We start from the raw sequence: 26572 nt of genomic DNA, 5'->3' as shown, positions 1-26572 counted from the left end.
CACTGAATTGCACACTTAAACATGGTTAAAATGTTACATTTATGTTATGTATATTTTACCACATTAAAAAATTTTTTTAATTCTGCACAGTCCCAAGTGTTACTAATGCTGCTGGTCTTGGGACCACGCTGAGTAGCAAAGCTGTAGTATAGAGAAAAAAGGTATGTGAGTTCCTTAGGATATGGGAACATACCTTTTTATTTTTATAAACTAGTAGCTGATATATAAACTCAATATTTGCTTTGATGAATTCATGAAGGATACGTAAATAAATATAATCTAACAGGTAACTAGGGATCTTAATATAAGGCAGAATGCTTCAGTGAACATAATGGAGCTTTGTGCAAAGTTCAAAAGCAAATCAGAGAAGGAGGTTGTTACAGGTAACAACAATGAGATAATTAAATTCATGCTTTGCAAAACTATTAGTCAATGAATATTTGTTGTGCAAATGTGCCATTGATATTAAAAAGATTTATTTTACTTACTGTAATTGCTAATTCAGCTAACCAAAAATTATCAGACTAAACAAATAGAAAACTGGTTATATAGACATTACAGATCTTTAAAAAGAGGATTTATCTGGCTTAATGAATTTTCTTTGCTTACCTTGTTTCCCAAGTACAGTATGACAAGGACATGGTGTACTTCACCTGGAAATTCACCATGTTACAATCAGATATAAAGGCATGATCAGAAAATAAGCTTCACAAAGCACAGTTCTGAAAGTGCAGTTAGCTATTTGTTGAGGAGAGAAACTACGTATGAGTTTGATGTAAATGAACAGATCATGCACTTACCAAGGTGAGTTTAAATTGTTTGGGGTTTTTTTATGAATTTATGACTTGTATTAAATAATTGTTAATTTCTATCAAATGCAATTATGCATAGAGTCTATTTCATTACTTACACATATGTTAAATAACTGGAGATGGTGTAACATCAGTATAGAAATTGTGAACATTTCTTGTGTGAAGTTACAACCTTTGGTTTACAAAAAAGGAAGAATATGCCAATCTGTATCATGACTTCCTTCTCAGGTGCTAAAACTATTTCTGACACTCTAGGATCATTCCTTTATGGACAAGCTTATTATTTGAAAATGTATTGGTTTTTACAGATGCTTTTGGTAGTATTTAATTAATCACTAATTCCACTCAAGCTTTTAAATCCATATTTTTATAATCATCTTAATATAGGTAATATGTTCTATGGCCTGACAAATCAGATTGAGTCAGAAACATCTGTATATTTATGTATAATTTATATACATAATTGCAATCTTAAGACAAGATCCTAAAATATCATCCAGAGGAAGAATACATTATGCTTAATATTATTTTAATAAGTGGGTTTTTAATGTTCTAATATTTAAGGGCTATTAATTCATATATGGTGAAAGTTCTAACTTGCTTCTATTTGGTAAACTAGAAAACCCTGCTCCCTCAAACTGCCAGCTAACAGAAACTACTGCATCAGTTTTTTACAGAGGAAACTAAACACTAGATAATTTAAAGATTTTCACCAAAAACAGTCAAATCAGTGTCAGGGTAGGAATAAAATCCAATGTCCGGGGGAAAAAAATGTGTTGTCCATAAAAGCTGGCTTTCCTCCTTTTATTCCATTTTTAGAATTTTTTGTCAGCTCCAAGTCTAAGCCCGAAATGAAGCAAAGAAGTTATAAATTTATTATAAAATCTGAATAGGTGAGCTAGATAACCAGAAACTTCATTTGAAGTTGGGAGTGGAGAGGCAAGGTAAAACTCAGCAACATGGTTTTTCAGTAGCTGTTAGGGATATAAAGAATGCTTTATATCAGCTGATCGATAAAAGTTCACATCATCATGATATACTTGTTAATATTTTATTTCAGAAGAATTAAATTGTAAATAAGATGGCAGATTGTGAAAGAGCTGAAGAAATGCAAGAAAATTACCAGAGAAATGGGTAAGCTTTGCCTAAATTCTATGGAAACTGTTATACAACTTTAAATGCACCTTATCCTTTCCTCAGCTATAAAAAAATGTTTATAATTTTTTAAAAATATCAGTGCTGTTTGCATTTTGCTGGACTTCAACATAATAAGTGGTTTAATAGTAAATTTAGGAAGTGTAGTAGGTACAGAATTTATTGATTTAGTATTTACTTCAGATATTTATTCTTCTGAATTTCTTGTAGCTTACCCACTATATAGAGGGAAAATGCTTGAATGTTTTCATTTCAATTCTGTATGAATTCTTCATTCCATATGTAGTGCATTAAGTAAAAGAAAATATTGGATTATGATTATTTTTTCACTAGATAGGTGTCTATGTGTGTGTAAGTATATATGTTATAAAATTTCCTACACCTATAATTCATTAATTTAGAGATTTAAAATGGTAATGGTTTAAAATCTTTTATTTCTACTTTTACTATAATAATTGTGTTACATTTCAATGTATGAACTGTAAAACTGGCTCCCTCTAGATCACTGGTTATGTAATATTCCTGAAATAAAATTTATCAAAAGAAAATAGCCTTCTGAATCTTAAGCTTTAAAATCCTCATTGGGTTGGGAGAAGGGATTGTGGGGCTTTATAATCTTAAAGCAATATTTTTTGTCATCTATGAATCATCTCAGAGCAAAATTGCCCAGTACATAAGTAAATTATTAACTTCAGGTAGAATAAAATCAACTGACTTGTGATTTGTCAAAGCTGCCAGAACAATATGTTATAAAGCTGAAAAGAAGAATCAGAAGTTCATCCTTCTATGACATCTTTTTTAGAAAAATTAATCTGATCCCCTTCACTCTTCTTTAAATGTTTTAGAATCGTGTGTGTGTGTGTTGAATTGAAAGATTACAGATTTCCCTGAAATCAATAGATAAAATTTACATTTTTCATCTGAAACTCCTTGAAATGAGTGAAAACAAATTTTCAATGGAGGACAAAATTACCAGTACACTTGTTTAATGTGTACTTAATAGAACTTCTTTCATTTAAAGCTCACAGTTGCTCTTGAACAATTTTTAACAAAGGGTTAAAAATTCTAATTCACCACTTCACACCCATTAGAATGGCTACTATTAAAAGATAGTAATAATAAAATTTAAAAAATAAGTAGTGTTGGTGAGGATGTAGAGAAATTGGAAGTCTTATGCATGGTTCATAGAATGTAAAATGTTGCAACTGTTATTGAAAACAGTATGCCGACTCCTCTAGAAATTAAAAATAGAATTACCACATGATCCAGAAATTCTGCTCTTGGTTATGTATCCAAAACAATTGAAAGCAAGGACTTGAAGAGGTATTTATATACCCATATTCATTAACAACGTTATTCACAATAGCCAAAAAGTGAAAGCAACCCAAGTGTTCATTGCTGATGAATGGATGAGCAAAATATACAATGGTTGAGTATTTAGCCTTAAAAAGAAGGGAAATTCTGACATGTGCTACATCGGTGAACCTTGAAGACATTATGTTAAATGAGACAAAGTCATCAGAAAAAGATACAGAATACTGTATGAATCCACCAAAATGGAGTACCTAGAGTTATCTGATTCCTAGAGACAGAAGGTACAATGGTAGTTGCAGAGGCTGGGGGGAGGAATTATTTAACAGATATAGAGTTTCAGTTTGGCAAGATGAAGAGAGTTCTATGGATGATTGATGGTGATGGTAGCACAACAATGTGATTGTACTTAATACCACTGAATTATATACTTCAAAATTGTTAAGATGGTCATTTCTGTGTTATATGTATTTTACCACAATAAAAAAAAATTGTGAGTTTCCAGTTGTTACCCTAACTAATGAAAAGATTGACAGTAATGACTTACTTTCCCAGTGATTTTACTAAAAATCTTTGTACGGTCTATCATTGTTTGTTTTTAAAATTTTGGTGTTGATATAAACTTCCTACCAGGATGCAGTTTGATACTTCAGCACAGTTTTAATTAGAAAATTTTGCAAATTATATTCACATTGTAACCTTTCCATTTTAAACATTTGTTTTTCAGAAAACTGCAAGAACAGCTGCCCAAAGTAAGGCAGCAAGTTGTTGGACCTATTGAGATAGTAAGTGAAATCAGTTAGAAAGCATGTCTGTATATCAGGAAGAATTTTAGGGAATTGTCAATAGTGTATAGAATGATTGTGTGTGTGTGATAGTTTACATCTATTTGCCAGAAAAGAGAATTTTAAGGAAAGAATTCATCAAACTAATATTTCCAATAGAAAAATATATTAACAACCCATAAATTCCACAATAAGAGATAAAAAAATAACATAATATCCATATAATGATCCAATTTTGAAAAAAAAAAAACTGTGTGTATGTTTATGTATGTGTCTGCATGCAAATGTGTGTGTGTCATCCATAAATATTATCAGAACTTATTTCTGAGTAGTGAGGAATTATGAGTGACTCTTAATATTGTATGTTTATATTTCAGTATTTTCCAATGATAATATATTGATATGAGTTGCTTTTATTATTTTTAAAATCTTATAAATCCTTTTAAAATAAAAATAATTATCTAAATATTTTATAAACCCCATGCATCAAAAACTGTATCAGCACATTTCTTTGAGATTATGTTCAGGGAATATTTTAAGGCATGTGTTCCTAGGCATGTGTTCCTAAAGCATCCCTTCCACCTATCCTAGTCTCTATGTCAGCCCGGCTGTCAGTGTCATTAGGAATACACACGAAATAGTACCTGTTTTTTAAAAAGTCTAAATTTTAAAAACTTAGAAAATAGCAGAACATAACAAGCTTTATTAAGGAGATAACACATTATTCTAGGGAAAGTTTAGGAGCAGATACCCTCTTAGATCTGTAGTACAGGAACAGTGCTATGGCAGTAATTCCATAAATATTTATTAACTATTGCATGAATAAGCAGAAAAACATGGAATTTTCTCAATCTGCCCTCATAAAATATGTACTAAGTTACTATTGCTATTATTCAAATCTGATTTGATTTAAATACCTTATACATTTTATCTTAACCTCTCTCAATAAGATAAATAATCCACAGTTTCAAGTTGTGTTCATCTTTTGGTTTTAGAATAGTGCTGTAGGAACCCGCTATAGAATACAATACAAAGCATTCAGAATTGGCTTTCTGGTATTTCTTTCTTATTCCAAACAGACTTGAAAATTATTACAGACCTTTATTTACAAGAGAGATGTTGTCCTGGATAGAAAAATATCAGGAATTTAAAATAAAAGTGAAAATTATGATCCATTACATTTGATGAACTAGTTTTTACTAGATAGTTATTGTTCACCACGCTCAGTTGCGTCATTGCTCTTACGTTGATAAGCCTAGGGAGTTGAAAATTTGAAGATCAATTTTCATAAGCCATGATATTTCATTAAGCCAAGGTATTTATCATTGCATACTTTTCAAATATCTTAATTTATTTCAGAATCAACCAAATGGAATGAAATTTCTGATTTATATCCACATCTGACCTGACTTGTGTCACAGATCTACAATTTGTACTGATTTTTCTGCTTTATTTTTCAATAATTTCTTCAAAGTACTTTGTGAATCCTTAAGATCAGGAAGATTTTTTTTTTACTTTATATATAAATATGTATCCATGCTTTTATATGTCTATTTAATTTCTTCATCAATTTGTAAAAAAAAAAGTGTTTACTTGATGGCAAAAACTATGTGTTAATTTTTGGTGTTTTGGGTTTTTTTACAGCTATTATTCTACCATGTTTTTTTTGTTTTCCTCAGTTTCGCTTTGCTGATGGACTAGACATCACGCTCATGATGTTGGGATTACTGGCATCACTAATAAATGGGGCCTGTCTTCCTATAATGTCACTGATTTTAGGAGAAATGAGTGACAACCTTATTAGTGGATGTCTAGTCAAAACCAACACAAGTGAGTACAATATTTACTTTTCTATATTGCTAGGGACTCAAAAACATTCAGTAAAACAAACAAGCATTAAACTTATAATACAGATTGTTGTCTTGTGAAATAGTATCTATATAATATGTATTTAAGTCATTTATTCTTCTGTGTTACCAGGGACTAAATAACCAAAATCTGTATTTGTCAGCATTCTTCAAAGAAACAGAACCAGTAAGGTCTGTGTGTATATGTGTGTATGTGTAGAGAGAGAGAGTGTGTGTAAGAAAGAGATTTACCTTATGAAATTGGCTCACGTGATTATGGAAGCTGGCAAGTCCAAAATCTACAGGTGAATTTTTTTTTTGTCAGGCTGGAGACCCAGGAGAGAACTGACATTGCCATTCAAGTCCAAAGGCTGTTTGCTCACAGTATATAAAAAATCATCTGAGACCCACTATAGCTCAACTTGTTTCTCTAGAAATTCTAGTAATTTTCTATCAGAAGTGGCAATTATATCAGTATTTAATCAAAAGCTTGGGCCATTCCAAGCCACTTCATATATAATGTACCCTTGAAAAAGAAGAAATAAAAAAATGGCTAAATCTATCATATTGCTACTAGGAGTTTTACAGTATTTGGACGTGCATGGCACTATAGAACATTATGCAGCAAGAAAGAAGAAAAGAACATGCAGACAAATTCCCTGGATAAAGATAGGAGGGGAATCTAGTAATCAGGTGTGGGGAATCAAATCAAGTGTTTTCATATTTCTCATTATTACAGGTGTCCTTCATGTATCATTACCTTGGTAGCTTCCTATTTCAGGGTCATGTCCTTTGAGGTGACATTATTTAGGTATAAATTCGAGCAATTCTCCTGTACACTGACATAGTGAGTATACAAGTCTTTTTTTAATCTGGTAGATATTATAAATATTAGTAATTCCCTGGTATTTTACATACTTTTCCCCAAATTACATATTAGGAAATATCTTTATAGCTGTATATTATTATTGAGACAAATGTCTCATTAAAACCTGCACTGTCTTTTAGACACTAGCCTAGTTTGGTACAATGTACCTTCCTCTGTGTCCTGTTTGACTTTAACTACTAATTTATACTCTTATTTTCCACCTGAAGCCTAATTTTTCAAATGTCTCAGTCTTGTTTGAGTGAAATAAATTCACTTCTTCCATCTCTGAGTCCTTGCATTTGATGATACCCTTTCTACAGTTTAGTGATAGAGGCTAAAGATGTCATTTTATTTGTTAAACAAATGGAACTGCCAGTTCACTGAGCAAATATTTATTGATTGCCAACTCTCTCTCTCTCTCTTTCTCTCTCTCTCTCTCTCTCTCTCTCTCTCTGAATGAGTGAGTAAAAGAAGGAAGGGAAGGATGGAGGAAGGGAAGGGAAAAGGAAGGAAAGAAGAAAGGGAGAGGGAGAGAGGAAGGAAGGATAAACCTAGCAACCTAAGGCAGTCTGTTTGAATGAGAGTACTCCTTTGGTTACATTTGCTCTATAATTGATTGCTCTGTCAGCTTTAAATATGATAGTCAGTACATATCTGACTGATGTTGCTGTGTTTTAATTTTTGTTTTTGTTTAAGACTTTTCCATGTTTCTCAAGTTTCATTGTTGTGTTTTTTCAAATGTAGTTAACATATAAAGAGATTGATGAAGATTTAAATTTAGATAAATACGTGAATATTATCGGTATAATATACTATTAAAGAAAAGTATATCTTAAGGAATATGTTCTCAACCTTCTAACATTGGTTTTTCTGAAGGATAATAGAAGAGGATTATTTGCTTCGGCAAATGAAAATATGAATAATAGCTATCATTGATCAAGGGCCTATTTTTATGCCAGCACTGAACTTTTGTACATGCTACCTCTATTAATATAGTCTCCAAAATGAGATTATGCCATTTTTATGTGATTCTATTTACCATTTTTAGAAACAGTATTTATTCTCTTTATTAGCTCAGTTAAATCGCATTAAAACTTTCTACTAAGTTTTGAAACTTCTATGATAATTCTGATATTTGTAATAAACTGCTTTAAATTTTTTCCTCCCACAATTCCTTGAATGGAATGAAGGAAAAATCATTGTTTGCACATAAATAAAGATCATAGACATCATCATATGTGATGATATTGTGGTTATGCAAGAAATGAAGAGCATGATGCCTGCAATTCATTACAAACATTTATTATAGTCCTTTAAGAAAGAAAATTATAATACTGGACATTGACCACTGTTTTTTGCTGTTGGTGAAGTAACAACCTTGGTATACTAATTAATATATGATGTAGTTTTTTACTAGAAGATATATAGAAAAATTTACATGGAAAACTGGTAACCCAAGGATTATTTTAAATACTGCTATCCTTATACCCAACATATTTCAATGAACTTCTTTTAAATTTTTCAGATGACTTCTGTGACTTTCACTTGTGTTCTTTGCTTTTCTTGGACTTTCTAAATTATTCCCTTGGGTATCTCAAACTGAATTCTAAATGCATAATCTCAACAGGAAAGGAAAATTCTATTACTATTACTTACACACCTGTTATCTGAAATTAAAGATGTTCTAAGGAATTCTTATCACATATGAGCTAAATGGTTAATATTTCCTTGTAATTTTTCATGTTGCATGTGTGCTTCTTGATACCAGAGATAATAATTTTAAATTTTAGGTTAAAGAATAGCAAATAAGATGATCATTAACCAGTGTGTAATCATTAAGTCCATTTTTTTGAGAATGCACTATATTTGGTTTATGGACTATGTATAAAACATATCATGGCCAATTATAAATTAATTTTCTTTACAATTTAAAAAACTTTTTTACAGCAAATTATCGGAACTGTACTCAGTCTCAAGAGAAGGTGAATGAAGATATGATTGTGTAAGTCCAAATGAAGTATTAATATCATATTCACTGTATGCTGCATTATTCAAAATTTATAAGAAAAAAGCTGAAAAGTCTGTCTAATCATTAATTTTACATATAAATGCTTAAAGCAAACATGTCCTCTTCTTTCATTAGGTATATAGCATATAATTACCACATAAGTTTTTCTCTATTTGAATAGAGTACAGGTTCATATGGTTTCACTTTTATTTGACAAAATCATCATCAATAGAAAAATTATTTTAGGATTTGCATTTTTATACCAGTTTTGTTACCTAGAACTGAAGGTACATATCCTAGAGGTTAAATAACTTGCTTTTCCTTTTTTAAATTATTTTTCTTACGAAACTTACAGGAAAATGCCACTTCTGTAAACTTTAGAAGACAAAAAGATGTGTACAACAAATAGAAAAATTAAAAAATAAATATAAATAGTAGAGCTTTACTCAGGCTACTTTTAGAGGCTAATCTTTCAGGCTATTATAGTAAAGTTTTATTAAGACTAAAAATTATAAATTCTGAAATAAATAATTTATAAGAACATTCTTTTTTTTTTGTAGTTTTGTGTATTAAGCAATATGCTTTCTTCTATCATGTGTTGAGTTTGTTAGAGAAATGCAAACTCACTGACTGTATTCACTGGATTTAGGTAATGTCTCACTAAAAATATCAGAGTCTTATCAGACCTACGTGATGCCTTACTCTTTTCCCCCAAAAGTGAAGCGTCCATGTTGTACATCCCCAAGAGGCACATATTCTTAACATTTATAATATAGTATTTACTTTGCTGTTGTTTCTCAAACCAGTGTACTGTTTTGGAATATTTGAGGTATATGTTAAAAAAAGATTCCATAGTCAAATTGGTTTAGGAAACACTGTATGACAGCTTCCTTGGACACACACAGGACAGATAAGTATAGTAAACACTTAATTTAATCCATGTTTTCCAAACCTTTTTGACTATGGAAACTAAACATCCTGCTGAACTAATGTTTTGATGAACAAACACATTTCTGGGAAACACTGTTTTATATAACTTTTTTGGTAGGGATAAGGTAATACCTCTAACATTTATAATAATCTGGAACTGAAGCATTTTATTCTACCTAAGTAATTTTCTAAAGATAATGACTCATGGCTTTATATAGGTTTAATGTTTTAATGTTGTCTCTGCCTTTGTCTTATTTATCAGACAATTATTCTGAAAATAATTGAATTTTTTTCTTACTGAATTCAGATCATAATGACTAAATAGTTCCAAGATTGTTGCTGGTGAATATCTTTTGCTGTCAAGAATTAATTAATTAATTCTATATGAACTTTTAAGCAATTTATTTCTTCTTTTTTGCTACTTCTGATGTATCTGTTATAATCTATTGAAAATGAAGGGGCAAACTAGATAACCAAGTCTTTGTTAGGTTAAGCTCAACTGAATTTAAGGTAAAAGCTACCATAATAGTGGCCTAACCACGAGAGAAATTTATTTCTCGCACACATAAAATTCTGAAAGTGGACAGTCTAAGGATGAAACATGACTCAAAAGTCATCAAAAACTAAGGATCCTCTGTCATATGACCACATCCATTTCAGCTGGGCATGAGCCACTTCAAAAAAAAAAAAAAAAAACAGGTTCCCTTATTTAGGAAAAAGATCAGATCAGATATTGGATGATAGATTAGATAAGTGGCAATTTCTGCTGTATCAAGTTGTACCTAAAATAATTCCCAAATTGTGTACAGTGGAACAAAGGGATGTTAATAGATGATATGTTTTAAAAGGATGGGGGTAAGGGGTGAGGGGATGTAGTGTTAATTGGTTAGCTGGTCTGAAACATCCTGGGTTGAACAAAATTAAACTATTTCATTGCTTTGGGATTTTTTTAGTATTTTAGTGTGTATTATCAATTTTGGCAGGGGGCGGAGGGCGATTCACTAAGTATGCAGTGTTTCCCGAACCTATTTGGGAACCCTTTTTCCTCAGAAATATTGCCAATGTGATTCAGATCATAAACTCAGGATTCAAATCATATATCAGGATTCAGGTCATGGGCCCCACCAATTTCTAGCTAAAGAGTCTATCAGGCAACTTCTATAATAACTTCAATTTCTTCATCTGTAAGATGTGATATAATACTTTCTGGAGATTCAGTGATACTTAGATATGTAAAGGGCCTGGCATAGTATTTAACACATATTAAATACTTAGTAAGTGGAGCTGTTAAATCCAATCTTAATTTGCATGCAGTTTTGAATCAGAAGCCTTAGGCCTTGAGAATAGTTTGATTTCCTGATGCAAAATAAAATGCCATGCAGAATAAATTGCATGTGTTTCTTTGTTTTTAAGAATAGTCTTTTTAAAAGGCAATCAGTGCTTCTATAAAAATTCTTTTAATTACTTTTTCTAATTAAATGGTTAATATTCTCATTGTAGAAGATGTGAAGAGATAAAAATGCAAAAAGAAAACTAAATTTTAAATCTACAAATTTCTTTATAATCCCACTACTACTGGATAATGAATATTAATTTTGGTTTACATTATTACAGCTTTTTTACATATATAAATATACATATATAATTCTAATATAATTGGAATTATATTGTTTCTATGATTTTTAATAGCTTATTGAAGTATAATTTACTTACAAAACTCACCAGCTTTAAGGGTACAATTCAATGATTTCTAGTAAATCTATAGAGTTGTGCAACCATCACCGCAACCCACTTTAAGAACACTTCCATCATTCTATAAAGATTCTTCTTTACAGTCAATCCCCACTTCCACCCCCAGCCCCAAGAAACTACTTATCTGCTATCTTTAAAGATTTGCATTTTCTGGATATCGCATGTGCATGGCAACAAATAAAATGTAGGGTTTTGCACCTAGCTTCTTTTATTATGTGTAATGTTTTTTGAGGTTCATCCATGTTATAATACAAATCAGTAGTTTATCCCTTTTTATTGCTTAGTACTAATCCATTGCAAGGATATATCACATTTAGTTTATCTGTTCACCACGTGATGGACTTTTGGATTGGTTCTTTTTTTTTTTTTTTTTTTTTTTGCTATTAAAAAAAATGCTTCTGTAAACACTGATATATAAATCTTTGCCTGGACATATGTTTTTATTTCTCTTGGGTAGATACCTAGGAGTGGAATTGCTGGGTCATATAGTAAGCTTGTTTATCTTTTTGAGAAACTGCCAAACTGTTTTCCAAAGTAACTAAACCATTTTACTTTCCCACCAGCAATGTATAAGGGTTCCAGTTTCTCCACATCTTCACCAATACTTTCAATTCTGTCTTTTTTTTTATACTCATTGTGTAGGTATGAAGAGGTATCATATTGTGACTTTAATTTGCATTTTCCTAGTGACTAATAATGGGCATTTTTTTTCACTTACTTTTTTAGGCATTCATATATTTCTTTGGTGAAATGTGTATTCAGATATTTTATTTATTTTATAAGTTGCTGTTTCTATTCTTATTATTGAATTGTAAGAGTTCTTTATAAATTCTTGATACAAGTTCTTTGTCAGATATATGATTTGTCAGAAAATATACATATTTTCTCCTAGTCTGTACCTAGTCTTTTCATTTTCTTAAAGATTTCTTCTGAAGCATGAAAGTTTTAAATTTTGATTAGGTACAATTTATCAAGTTTTTCTTTAATGGATTTTTCTTTTGGATTTAAGAATTCTTTGCATAACTTAAGATCATGAAGATTTTCTCTATTTTCTTCTAGAATTTTCAACATTTTAGCTCTCACTCTTAGGTTTGTGATCCATTTTGAGTTTATTTTTGTGACTGTTGTGAGGTAAGAAAGAGCCTAACTTCTATTTTGTATGTGGCTTTGTATTTGTTCTGAGACTGTTCCTTAGGAAAGCTATTTCTTCTACATTGAATTTCCTTTGTACCTTTGCTAAAAATCAAATGCCCATAAATGAAAAGGTTAGTTTCTGCTCTCTCATTTTTGTTGCACTTATTGTTATGTCTCCCTTATGGTAGTATCAGACTGTCTTAGTACTACAGTTTTAGAGTTAAATAAATAAAATCAGGAAGTGGAGATCCTCCAAATTTAATCTTTTTAAACATTATTTTAACTTTTCTGAGTTCTTTTCATTTGTACATATACTTCGAGATTACCTTACAAATTCTGAAAACTAGCTTGCTGGGATTTTTGACAGGGGTTGATTGCATTAAATCTATAGATCAGTTTGGGGAGATTATCATCTTACCAACATTGTATCTTCCAATCCATTTATTCAGATCTTTTTAAATTTCTACCAACAATATTTTATAGTCTTCATTGTACAGGGGAATGTCTCTGTTGGGTGACTCAAAATTTTTGCCACTCTGCACATATCCATAAATTATCATGAAAACAACCCTAGTATTGATTTTTGGATTACCAGTAAATTTTATCTAGTAGGCAAATTTGCCAACACAGAATCTGGGGATAATGAGGCTGAAGTATATATTTGTTTGTGTTTTTCTTAGCACTTTATTAACCTGGCTCTCCAGCTACCTCATTTACCACTTCTTAACTTTCTTTGCCAGCTCTTTGTCTTCATCTTAAACTCTACCATGTATGGAGAGTCCCTGAGAGTCCCTCAGTCCTTGGTCCTCTTCTCTTCTTTATCTACACATCATTCTCTTTCTCTGAGGATCATCTCAGCCAATACTTTATTTTAATTGCCACTTATAATCTGATGACTTTCAAATTTCCATCTCCACACTAGACCCCTCTCTAGCACTTCAGGCTTCCATTTTCAGCTTCTTACTTGATATTCACTTTGATGTTTAATAGGCATCTCATGCTTATGTCTATATCAAAATATTTGGTATCTCCTGCAAATCTGTTCTTCTCTCAGTCTTCCACATCTGTAAATGGCACCCCATTCACCCATTTGCTCAAGTCAAAATAGTATTGCTCTTCTTGCCTTTTTGTGGTTGACTCCATTTGTCCTTTTGGATCCTAGTTATAATACCACTTCCTCAAAGAAATTTTTCTTAACTGCTTTATTTATCTGCATGAGCTCTCCCAACCCATCTTTACCCACCACTTATTCCCTGACCTAGCACCCTATTTAATTCCTTCATCATAGAGCAACACTAATTTCATATATACATTATAATTTGAGTTCTGTGTACATTACAGAGTGCTCATCACCAAAAGTTTAGTTTGAATTCATCACCACACAGTAGACCTCTTTACCTATTTCATCCTCCCCCTTTGGAAACCACTATTCTGTTCTCTGAATCTATGTGTTTAGTTTTTGTTTTGTTTTGTTTTTTCATTTATTTTGCTTTTTTGAAATATTCCACAAATGAGTGGTCATTTCTTTCTCCATCTGACTTAATTGCATTTAGCATAATACCTTCAAGGTCCATCCATGTTGCTGCAAATGGCAAGATTTTATCTTTTTATGGCTGAGTAGTAGGCCATTGTGTGTGTATATGTATATATACCACATCTTCTTTATCCATTCATCTGTTGTTTCCATATCGTGGCTATTATACATAATGCTACAATGATCCTAGAGGTGCATATGTCTTTTCAAATTAGTGTTTTTGTAATCTTCAGATAAATACCCAGAGGCGGAATAGCTAGATCATATGGTAGTTCTAGTCTTAATTTTTTGAGGACTCTCCATTCTGTTTTCTGCAGTGGCTGCACCAGTTAAAATTCTCATCAACAGTGCAGAAGGATTCCCTTTTCTCCACATCCTTGCCAACACTAATTATTTCTTGTCTTTGTGATAATAGCCATTCTAATAAGTGTGAGGTTTTACCTCATTGTGGTTTTCATTTGCATTTTTCTAGTGATTGGTAATATTGACCATCTACCCATCTGTATATTTTCTTTGGAAAAGTGTCTATTCAGATCCTCTATACATTTTTAATTGGGTTTTTTTTTTGTTGTTATTGAGTTTTATGAATTCTTTTTATATTTTGAATATTAACCCCTTATGGGATATATAATTTGTAAATATCTTCTATTCAGTAGCTTGTTTTTTCATTTCATTGATAATGTACTTTTTTGTGCAAAACTCTTTAATTTGAATAGTCCCATTTGTTTATTTAAGAAGTTTTCTGACTCTAAGAATTTATCCATCTCTTCTAGGTTGTCCAATTTTTTGGAAAATAGCTGTTCATAATATTCTCTTATAATCCCTTGTATTTCTGTGGTATCTGTTGTAATTTATCCTATTTTGTTTTGGATTTTGTTTATCTGAGCCTTCTCTCCTTTTTCCTTAGTAAGTCTAGCTAAAGTTTTGTCAATTTTGTTTATCTTTCCAAAGAATCAGCTCTTAGTTTCATTGATCTTTTCTGTTTTCTTTTTAGTCTCTATTTTATTTATTTCTGCTCTGATTTTTATTATTCCCTTTGTTCTACTGACTTTGGACTTCATTTGTTTTTTCTTTTTCTAGTTCCTTTAGGTGTTAAGTTAAATTGTTTATTTGAAATTTTTCTTGAGGTAAGCCTGCTATAAATTTCCCCTTAGTACCACTTTTGCTGCATCCCATAGATTTTGGTATGAAGAGACTACATTGCTTATCTGGTCTCCTACTCTTAGATAATTAGGATATCTTCAGTTTTAGGTATTGTTATTAATGCTACAATGAACATTCATCTTGGTTAATCTTTGTACATATTTTCCTTAGGCTAAGTTCCTTCAGTTGAAATTTTAATTTAATGCTGTATTTATATTTAAAGCATTTTATCAAATGCTTTTGACTATTATCATTTCTTTACCCTTCTGTTTCACATACAGCTATCATAATTACTACAATGTAACATTTTCAAATGAAAGTATTAAAAAAATACTGAAAGAAGATATAAATAGCAATTATGTTTTGAAACACTAATTTTGGCTAATAATGTAAGAGAGACATACTCTAGATGTCTTACAAGGGAAATCTAGATTCCTACATGAGTATATTTCACTCATTCTCATAGTGGTTTATTTTTAATTATCTTATTATAGATTCTAGCACAAGTTCTCTTCATCAAATATTCTGACAGATTTCATTTTTTTGATAATAAGGGAAAAAGTTTGCTTTGGTCTCAGTAACATTTCCAATAATCTTTTTCTTTCCAGGTTGACCCTGTGTTATGTTGGAATAGGAGTTACTGCCTGGGTTTTTGGCTACATGCAGATTTCCTTTTGGGTTATGACTGCAGCACGACAGACCAAAAGAATTCGAAAACAGTTTTTTCATTCAATTTTGGCTCAGGACATCAGCTGGTTTGACAGCTGTGATATTGGTGAACTTAATACACGCATGACTGAGTAAGAGGATAATTGTGCGATACATCAACTTTATTCTCTTATATGACGTATAAATGAATTAACTGCATTTATTTACTTGTTTCAGTGACATCAACAAAATCAATGATGGTATTGGAGACAAGATTGCTCTGTTGTTTCAAAACATGTCTACTTTTTCTATTGGCCTGGCGATTGGTTTGGTGAAGGGCTGGAAACTCACCCTGGTGACTCTGTCCACATCTCCTCTTATAATTGCATCAGCAGCCATGTTTTCTAGGGTAGGCAAGATGGCTAATTCAGTGTTGATTGGAAGCAAAAATGTAAACTAGATATTTTACTGAGTTTATCCAAAAGAGGCTTTTCTACTTATTTTCTGTGTCCCAAAATGGACAGGAATATTGTATGTCGGAAATACAGTACGCTTTCTATCTTCAGGTTATTTGGCTACAGTGAGGTTTAGTTGTAATATCTTACTAACGTTAAAAAACATCCTTCTTTGTTTAGAGCCTAATACAGTTTCAAACAGTATGGATACAATTTTATGCCATTGTACGTTGGATACTGGGAAAGCTTTGTGTGCTAGATTCCCAGACAAATGTGTTTCAGTTCATTTCACTAGAACAAAATGAGAAAATCCTAAAACAGTAAACACTTAAGCATTTTTTTAGGTCAGCCATTTCAAGTTTATATTTTTATAGGGCTCTGATGACATTTAAAATATTTGCTAATGTCTATTTTATGTACTATGTAAATCTATTTCAATTTTTTCTGTTTCAATTTTTAAAACAAATTTTGTATTTGCATTTTAAATTATATTTTCAGCACTGATATAGTTAATATTAATCTATTTATAAGATATTAATCTATTTACAGCCTAGTTTTTAAACCAGTGTTCTATGTGAAGTGCAAAATCAACCAATATATCCCTAATATCTCTCTCCAAATTAAATCTTTGGCAGTTCTACCAAAGTGTATACCCATTTCCTAAATTGAAGGCAAAGCGTATTCTTGAGGGATGGAGTTTTGTTTTGTTTTGTTTTGTTTTGGGGTGTTTTTTGAGTCTTAAATTTTCCAAAGCTAATTTTTCTCTATGGAAGTTAAAGCCATAACATTCACTGAATTTATTTGCTGGCAGTATACAAATTCAACCAAACAAGAATTTTCAGCAATAAAAATATTCTATGATTGAATACTTCCTTAACAATAGACTTAGGTGTTTAGACAACATATCTTTATTTAGTGTGACTTCTAGTGTTGACCTTGTAACCCTTGCCAAAATCTTCATCCCCAGCTTATTTGAAATGAAGACCCCTAAGTATGAAGATTAACCCAGTGTGTTACTAAAATCAGGGCCTTAACTGAGCAAGAAGTGAAGTGGACCGGGAGTTAAAAATAATAGCGGTGGGGAAACTAAGTTTTGCTGTTGTATTGACTGATTGTAAATAGGTAGCAAATAAAGGTAAAAATTATCCAAATGACTAAAGAAGCCAGCCTGGATGGTTTCTAGATTCCTTCAGTTCAACTTAATTGGGCACACATTTATGTAATACTGGTATGTACAAAGCATTTTGCTACATGCAGCTTCCCCTCCAGTGATATATTAAGGAAATAACTATCTTTATTAGATGAATTCAGAAAATAATGAATATTGCTCAGTTTATGCTACTTTCTGCTTTAACAAATATCTGAGCATGTCTTAACATAAAATCAGTTCCTATTATGTGGAATGTATTTTGAAAGTGGGTAGATTTTTTATGTTAGCAAGCAGTAGTTACAGACTCACAACTCTGAGGACAATTTCCCTGCTCCTTTTCGTTGAACTGTTGTGCTAAATTACTAAATTAAATCCTTTACTAATTAAAGAAGTGGTAAGTGGGATGTGTTATAGAGAAAAAGGCACATTCTGATTTAAATTTTGAAGAAAGCAGGTAAACCTGCCTAAAATCACCAAGAGTGATAACTTTCTCTCCCTTTCTGAAATCTCATGTATTGGTGTATAGAGATACAGCATTTACTAGGCAGGCTGCATTATGCAGTAATAGCTTCAGGAGTCACACTCCAGACATGTGCAGGATCATATTCCTCTTTCTGCCACAACCCTGTCTCTCATATCCTCTGGAAGTCTTGATTGTTTTTACATAATAACAAATCAGATCAAGTCAAATCAGGCTTACTAATTTCCAGAGTGCGATTAAGAAGAACTATGTTCCTAATATCCTTTTTCAAATCAAGTTTTTCTGAACTATGTTAATATAGATACTCATTTTCTAAGGTTTTGAAAATACATAGAGAAAACAGTGAAGCTCTACTAGAAGGAAAAGTAGAGATTTAGATTCCAGGTTACATTAGGCTAAGCTCTTTCACTGCTGAGACTTTAAGAAGTCAGTATCTATGACCATTGGTTTCCTCATTTGCCAAGTAATGGAGTTAGAATAAGTAACAAGTACCTTCTCAATAATAAAATGTTATTCTAGATTCTACTTGAATTAAATTCTCTGCACACTGTTACTGCCCCAGGGTTATTCTTTGGTTGACTGTGATCTTTGTTTATTACAGATAGTCATCACATTGTCCAGTAAGGAATTAAGTGCTTATTCCAAAGCTGGGGCTGTAGCAGAAGAAGTCTTATCATCAATCCAAACAGTCATAACCTTTGGGGCCCAGGAGAAAGAAATCCAAAGGTCTGTTCCTTTAATTATGACAATATGTGCTTGGTTTTGTTTTCCCCCACGGCTATTACATTGTGTTTGTCTTTTTAAGGTATACACAGAATCTAAAAGATGCAAAGGATGTTGGCATTAAAAAAGCTATAGCTTCAAAACTCTCTCTTGGTGCTGTGTACTTCTTTATGAATGGAACCTATGGACTTGCTTTTTGGTATGGAACCTCCTTGATTCTTCGTGGAGAACCTGATTATACCATCGGAACTGTTCTTGCTGTAAGTCTTGTTTGAGAACAGAGGTAACTGGCCTAGGTAATCTTTCCTTACCTGGAGTTTAGTAAGAATTTCTCTTTGAATGACAGTGAATATTTAAAGATGAATGTTTTTACTAAACAAATGTTTATTTCCTTCAAATTATTTGTAAACATCTTTAAATTATAGTTATGAATTGGCGGGATTTACTCACCTAGCATGTTTTAGTGTCTTCTAAATCATAATTGAATTCTCCACTGAGAAATAAAGTTTTCTTAAACCAGCAGTCAAAAAAGACCAGTCTCTAGTGAGACTTTTTCCTTTCCATCTTGCTGAGATAAGATGACACCTACATTCACCTTGCTACAGGTCTTCCAGAAATATTCTGTAGATTGGACTCTCCTGCCTTCTTCTGTCCTTTCAGCATATAGTAATGTTAAAAACAGACTATATACAGCTCTATCCAACATCACAACTTAGAGTTTTTTTTAAACTCTTAAGGATTATGCATTAAATTATAACTTATTCAGTTATCCTCCCAAGTTTCAACAATAAACAGATCAGTTCAGGATTAAGAATCATTTGTCTTTCTGAACTAAATTCATCTGCTCTGTTCAACTTAAGTCATCTTTTGAACTTGAGGCTTTATTTTTAAAACATTAAGTTCTTCATTTATTTGTTATAAATAAAACTTGAGCCTGAGGAATTTTTAGCTCATCTTTTCTCCTCAGTTTATGCGTGACTGTAGGTGAATGACTTGCAAAGTTTTAGCTTCCTCATCTATACGATAGGGAAAATTACACTTAGCTTATGGAGTTCTTTGCTTATCGACTTTTGGCAGAGATGTGTCTGTCTGAAAATGGACAAGTGTCCAGTAATACAAAAATTCAGACAAATTTTGGAATAAATAATAGACTGTCTCTAAGATAGTGGAATCTATAACATCCTTCTCCTTAAAGTTGAGGAGTTAACCAGCAAGGAGGGAAGTGCACATGACCTCCTCACCCATCCAGGTTCCTGTATGGCCAGTGCTCCTCAGTAAGCAGATTTTTCTGCTCAACTTCCCAGCAGGCGTTAACAAGACTGTTGGATAATTAGAAGTTGTTCTATTAGGAAAAGGCCAACTGCAGTTGAATTAACTAATGTTTCCTTTATATTTGGCAGCATCTTCCATTCTTTCCTATCTGATTTCTGAGTCTCAACTATGTATGTACTTCATTCTGTTGTCCCTCTTTTTCTTATAACATTTTTTATTGATTTATAATCATTTTACAATGTTGTGTCAAATTCCAGTGTTCAGCACAATTTTTCAGTCATACATGGACATATACACACTCATTGTCACATTTTTTTTCTCTGTGAGCTACCATAAGATTTTGTATATATTTCCCTGTGCCATACAGTATAATCTCATCTATCTATTCTACAATTTTGAAATCCCAGTCTATCCCTTCCCACCCTCTGCCCCCCTGGCAACCACAAGTCTGTATTCTATGTCTATGAGTCTATTTCTGTCCTGTATTTACACTTTGTTTTTTTTGTTTGCTTGTTTGTTTTTGTTTTTTAGAGTCCACATATGAGCAATCTCATATGGTATTTTTCTTTCTCTTTCTGGCTTACTTCACCTAGAATGACATTCTCCAGGAGCATCCATGTTGCTGCAAATGGCGTTATGTTGTCGGTTTTTATGGCTCAGTAGTATTCCATTGTATAAATATACCACATCTTCTTTATCCAGTCACCTGTTGATGGACATTTAGGCTGTTTCCACAGGGAGGAAATAAATACAATAGAGATTAACAAGACCATAGAAAAAATCAACCAAACCAAAAGCTGGTTTTTTGAAAATGTTGTCCCTCTTATATAGCTGAAAAAGAATAAATATTATTTTTTGTTCCCATAGGTCTTCTTTAGTGTAATCCATAGTAGTTACTGCATTGGAGCAGCAGCCCCTAACTTTGAAATCTTCACTATAGCTAGAGGAGCTGCCTTTAATATTTTCCGCATTATTGATAAGGTAAGACTTCTAATAGCTTTAAGAGATAACTATCATTACTGCAAGAAGGAAGCCAAAACATAGGCACACTTATTTCACTAAAACAAAAAGATGGGCAAAATCTATGTTGCCCAATTGGCTATGGAAAGAGATTGTTTTAACTTTTCTACAAAGAGATTGTGTTTACTGAAACCTTTATATCTAACTCAATACACTTCGAAAGTAGAAAGGAAAACACCACAAAAGAAAACCCATCTTTAAGCTATTTTTAGGATCTAGAGAGTGTCCGCTCAGTACCTTTAAGATTTTTAATGTCCTCTTTGTTTTTCTAAGAAACCTACTATAGATAACTTTTCAACAACAGGATATAAATTGGGATGGATAGAAGGAACTGTGGAATTTAAAAATGTTTCTTTCAGTTACCCATCAAGACCATCTATCAAGGTAAGTAAAATTTAATTTACAGAATTGTATCATTTTCTAATATTATTCTCCACTGGCTAGGATCTCCTTTTATGAGATACTTAGGGTCAGTTTGACCAAGATTTGGCTACTTTGCTTAGAGACTTGAGAAGAGACAGAGAGAGAAAGAGATGGAGAAAGAGAGAGAGAGGAAAGAAGGAAGGATAGATCAGCAATGGATGAATAACTCTGGAAGAATTAGTTACATTTTGCATTATCTTGTCTGTATTCAACTGACTAAAGCATTTTCAACTCCCTGGAATTCCTTCACTCTGGATTTGGGAGCACACCGTTTTGTCCCTTTCCCTTCTTACTTTCCTAGGGTTTTTACTAAACCAACATTTGTGCCTCAGTTACTTTGTCTCTTACTTTTACACACACACACGCACACACACAAAGGCATGCAAACACACTCAGCGTAAAGTGCATCCTCCTCTCTCTACCATTCAGCCTTTGACAAGTTCTTGTAAAAATGTCTGTCTCTTCTATTGTCTTCCTTCTTTCAACTTGTTAGTATATTTATCCAAAAAAGTGGTTACTGTTAAAGATTGCAAAGAGCAATTACTAATGGAACATCTGTTTCATAGAAAAAGGATGACATGATTTTAAGTGAAATTGGTAAACTTACTAATGCCATCAACCTTTAATATCTTTTGAAGTGTCCAAATATTCCCTACATAATTTGCATCAAAAAAGATCTACCTATTCCTACTCCCTTATTTGTCTCTAAGTCTTTTACTGACATTCTCTTTTGAAAGCCCTTGATTTTTAAAAATTTTGTTACTTAATTACCATTGTTGGAATAATATTGTCTTCTATCATTTTTCTTAATATAAATAGAGCATTTTAACACCATTTTACAACTACATTTGGGTTGGCTTCCTGGAGACTTAAGCACCAACTGGGCCATTATATTGCATGGTAAAGCGCTCTCCAGGTTTTAAACAACTATTTTTTTTAACATGAACATTTGAAACATAACCTTTTTTAAGTGAAAAATGAATAATTACCCAAAAATGTCCACCAACTTTAAATAAACAAAACAGATTCTTCCAAAGAAAGAATAAGAACAAATTCTAGATAAAAGTGCAGGTGGGAGAGAAGATACTCCCACTGGGGGTCCCCGATTTCTCACCTTCTTTAGAGAATATTTTATGCTTGGCCCTCTGAAGGTTTTAGTTTTGGCTTATTTAAAGAATCTGTTTCTTTATAAATGAGGAGTTAAAAGTGAGAGAATCCAAGGGGATAGTCCCATGTTTGGGGCAAATGCAAGCAAAGATAAGTGGGATTTTCTCAATGGGATTACTATCATCATTTGGGACAGTAATTATTTGTGAGGTTTTGCTCATATTGCAGGTCCCAGGGACAGTAAATGCTGGTAGCAACCCCCAGTTATTGGAAAAACTTTAAAAGTGCTCCCACCCAAATTGAAATGTCCCTGTGAGATCAACTGGTGAAATCCCATTCATAAGAGTCCCTAAAAAGTCTGCCAGTTGCTTTACTTTGGAATATATTTTGCAATAATGTTAAATATATTCTAAGAAAGAACTGCCATAAGTAACTCAAAGATATATCTGGCAAGATTTCATTCAGTTATTACAAGTTAAAAGATAAAACTTTCAGTACTGCTATTTCAAATAGCATTTTCAATGAAAGTACTACTTCATTGGTAGTCATGAAATTCATATAAACTATTTCAGTTGAAAATATGAAAAAAATTTTGCTGTGACTATTAATAGTCTGTGAGTACACTTAACTTAGATCTCCTCTTTGTATAGAAAGATGACTAGAGTTTTTTTACTATTATTTTCCAAAATTGTAGGTTATTACTATACAGGTGCATGAAACAAACATAAGATCTAAATTTGTTTTTAAGTGCCAAAGAAATTTGTTTTCTATTTATAATTATACATTAAATTTCTGAAAACATATAAATAGTAATCGTACTTATCCTAGTTTTATGAAACTTTTCTCCCATACATTCCAATAGGTTCTAAAAGGTCTGAATCTCAAAATTAAGTCTGGAGAGACAGTGGCCTTGGTTGGCCCCAACGGCAGTGGGAAGAGTACAGCAGTCCAACTTCTGCAAAGGTTATATGATCCTGATGACGGCTTTGTAAGTGTACCTAGCAAAATCATACACAGTCCACGTGATGAGTGCTTACAGCTATGTCAACTTTTAATTTTTAACAATGGAGCTAGGATAGAAGCCATATTATTTTCCTTCCTGCATATTCATTCATTCAACAAATATTTATTGTGCACCTACTATGTTCCACTTACTGTTCTAGGTGCTGGGAATACATTGGTGAACAAACATAAAAACTTCTCTACCCTCATGAAGTTTACATTTTAATAAGTAGAGGGAGACAATAAATAAAATAAGTAAATTAAATAATATGTGAAAAGATAATAAATGCTGTGGAGAAAAATAACACAATGATTTGTAGTACCCAGAACTTATCAAGAGTTTCAGTTTCTCAGAACATCCCAGAAGAATAATGTCTGTAGGAAATATGCTCTCCTATTTTTTCTTTAATGTATATGTTGCACTTAACTTTCTCAGCCTTGTAAGTGGCGTAGAGAACAAGACTGTGATAGTCACAGATGCATAATTCTTAATGCTTCTATTCAATTTTTAACTGTTATTTTTAAAAGAAGATCTACTCTTCTAGAGCCTGATTTCACTAAATTTGACCTCTTAAGTCTTCATTTGGAGTATAGTAGACTCATGTATCTATGCTAATATTGAACCAATAAATTATTGGATAAGCATTCCATATATAAAGCAGTTTCATAGAATACCCATGCCCAGACAGAATGCCAGTTGGTGAGAATTACCAAAGTTATAATTATCAAACCTTGGCTTCTGTCATTGGAATATGTTGGAGTAATAGGTAATGGCATTATCTATGGGAAAGACAGGGTTAATTTACTATTATTCATAGCAGTGAGTAGAATACACTTTTACCTTTTGCAGCGGAGTAGAGTGTTGAAGGGAAAGTAGGGTATTTCTAAGAAAAAAATGCGAAGGTCAGATCAGTCTTTAACAAAACAGAAGTTTATTACATGTGTCTACATGATAACATTTGTGGCTCCTAGAATACATATCTTCATAATACCTAATTTGTGGATCTTGGAATAAAGATATTCAGGTGGCAAGATTTTAAGCCATTTTTTTTTTGAGGTTTTATTAGTTCCCATGTACCAGGAAAAGTCTGTTGGCAATATTCATGCTATAAATATTTTGTCAAAATATAGTCAGTCTTTGATTCCTAAAAAACCTTGCTTCTCAGCTTGTGTTTGGGATTAGTAAAAAGGACTCTAAACCCAATGTGGTGAAAAGCATTACAACATGATTCATTGCTTTGAATTGGCAGATCACGGTGGATGGTAATGACATCAGAACTTTAAATGTGCAACATTATCGAGAACATTTTGGAGTGGTCAGCCAAGAGCCCGTTTTGTTTGGGACCACCATTAATAACAATATTAAATATGGACGAGATGGCGTGACTGATGAAGATATTGAGAAGGCAGCAAAGGAAGCAAATGCTTATGATTTTATAATGGAGTTTCCCAGGGTAAGTACACATGTAGCCTGTGTCCTTAGCTTAAAGCTAAAGCACCAAAATATTCCAAAATAAAATAACAAAACAATAACTTTTACAGAGTAAGGGGAGTGTGATTAGTTTTTGCATTGTCCTAGATGAAACATCTATAAATGAAAGAGCATGGTAACATCCAAAAGAAGAAATACATCATTGAATGGTCAGTTTTTAATCATATTTAGTTCTTACTGGTTCACACTGCAAATGTAAAAGAAAAAAAAATAAAGGATACGTTAAAATACATAAGAGGATACGTAAAAAGAAATAGAAGACAAAATTATCACTCCCAGCTGAGAAATTATGTATCTTCATAATGTTGATTTGCAAGGCCATCTTGTGGCTAAGACTGGGAATGTCACATACTGTTCAGATCGGTTCTGTGATAAGGCAAAAGGAAAAATATCATTGTTTTTAGAAGTACATGGAGCTAATATTGGACAGGAAATGTGAAATTATAGTTGAATTTTTGATATTAGGGCATATAAGATCCTAATGGGTATTTAGAATTGCTAGAGAGCTATAAAAACTTTTTTTTTTACATTTCTCAAAGTTTCTGTTCATCAGTATCATTTGAAATTGTAGTGAAATATGAAGGATGAAATTTGAAATTAAACTACAGATAAAATTCTACCATCGCAGAAGACAACAATAACAAAAAAGTTTGTTTTAAAGGATCTATTTCACAAGCCACACTCATGATAATTTTGTACTTACTTTTGTTTTTTTTCACGAAAACTTTTGTTCTGCCAATTATTACCTCCTACCCTTGTTATTTAGGGTCATAACTAGGACACTAAGGGCTTGAGGTTATTCTTTGCCTTGTAGTTTGGGAAAACTCAGACTTCCTTTCTTTGATTTTTTTGACACTTTCAGTGACTTCCTGTCCTCAAAACAGCAGCGATCTTCAATTTCCCACTTGGAATTAGGGAATTTTCTGGTGCCTCTTAAATTATTCCCTGTAACTTATGACTTGCTTTTGCTAAAAGTCCAGTATTTACACAAAGTATGTCCCGTCCTATAAATCTAATAGTAAATCTGAAAGATGTAAAACAAAGAACAAATTAAAAATACTGGCTTATCATGATGGAAACTAAATTCCACAGCCACAGTTAACCAAGGAAATAAGAATAAGCATAATAATAAATAAAAGTTCCAGAAGTGGTTAATTCATATAGGTGAAAACATAGGGAAAGCACACAAATAAATACCATTACTCCTTCCATGATATACAAATATTTTAAAATTAATATATTAGGATTAACTGATACTTGCTAGCCTTTTCCCATAAACAGCCATAAAACTGGCTAAAATACATGAGGCATGAGACAATTGTTTCCAAGCATTGGACAAAAAGTGGCACAAAACTGTGAATCCTGAGAGAAAGGAAACTTAAGAAAGTCCATGATTTTTCAGTGTGCTGCCGGAGAACAAATTCCTGACCACATCTGTAAAATGGAATCTAGACAGAATATGGCAGTCCCACTGAGCTGAAAAGCAGAGATAGAATTTCTGGCAGCTTAAACAACCAGGG

General features: G+C 32.3%; 1 protein-coding gene across 1 annotated transcript in view; it reads left to right on the top strand.

Annotated features, from left to right (window-relative positions):
• The first annotated feature begins 1893 nt into the window (after positions 1-1893).
• ABCB5 (ATP binding cassette subfamily B member 5) overlaps positions 1894-26572 on the top strand; it is an 87598-nt gene continuing 62919 nt past the window's right edge. Inside the window, exons 1-12 of the mRNA XM_010967185.3 lie at positions 1894-1946; positions 4006-4063; positions 5743-5893; positions 8726-8780; positions 15888-16079; positions 16165-16336; positions 18615-18739; positions 18819-18996; positions 20876-20989; positions 21302-21412; positions 23421-23546; positions 24811-25014. Coding sequence (XP_010965487.2) covers positions 1894-1946; positions 4006-4063; positions 5743-5893; positions 8726-8780; positions 15888-16079; positions 16165-16336; positions 18615-18739; positions 18819-18996; positions 20876-20989; positions 21302-21412; positions 23421-23546; positions 24811-25014 — 1539 coding nt within the window. The remainder of the gene's footprint in view (positions 1947-4005; positions 4064-5742; positions 5894-8725; positions 8781-15887; positions 16080-16164; positions 16337-18614; positions 18740-18818; positions 18997-20875; positions 20990-21301; positions 21413-23420; positions 23547-24810; positions 25015-26572) is intronic.

This window comes from Camelus bactrianus, chromosome 7 (assembly GCF_048773025.1).
Source record: "Camelus bactrianus isolate YW-2024 breed Bactrian camel chromosome 7, ASM4877302v1, whole genome shotgun sequence".
Lineage (NCBI taxonomy): Eukaryota > Metazoa > Chordata > Mammalia > Artiodactyla > Camelidae > Camelus > Camelus bactrianus.
Note: the sequence above shows the minus strand (reverse complement) of the source record. Positions and strands in the feature narration are given on the sequence as shown.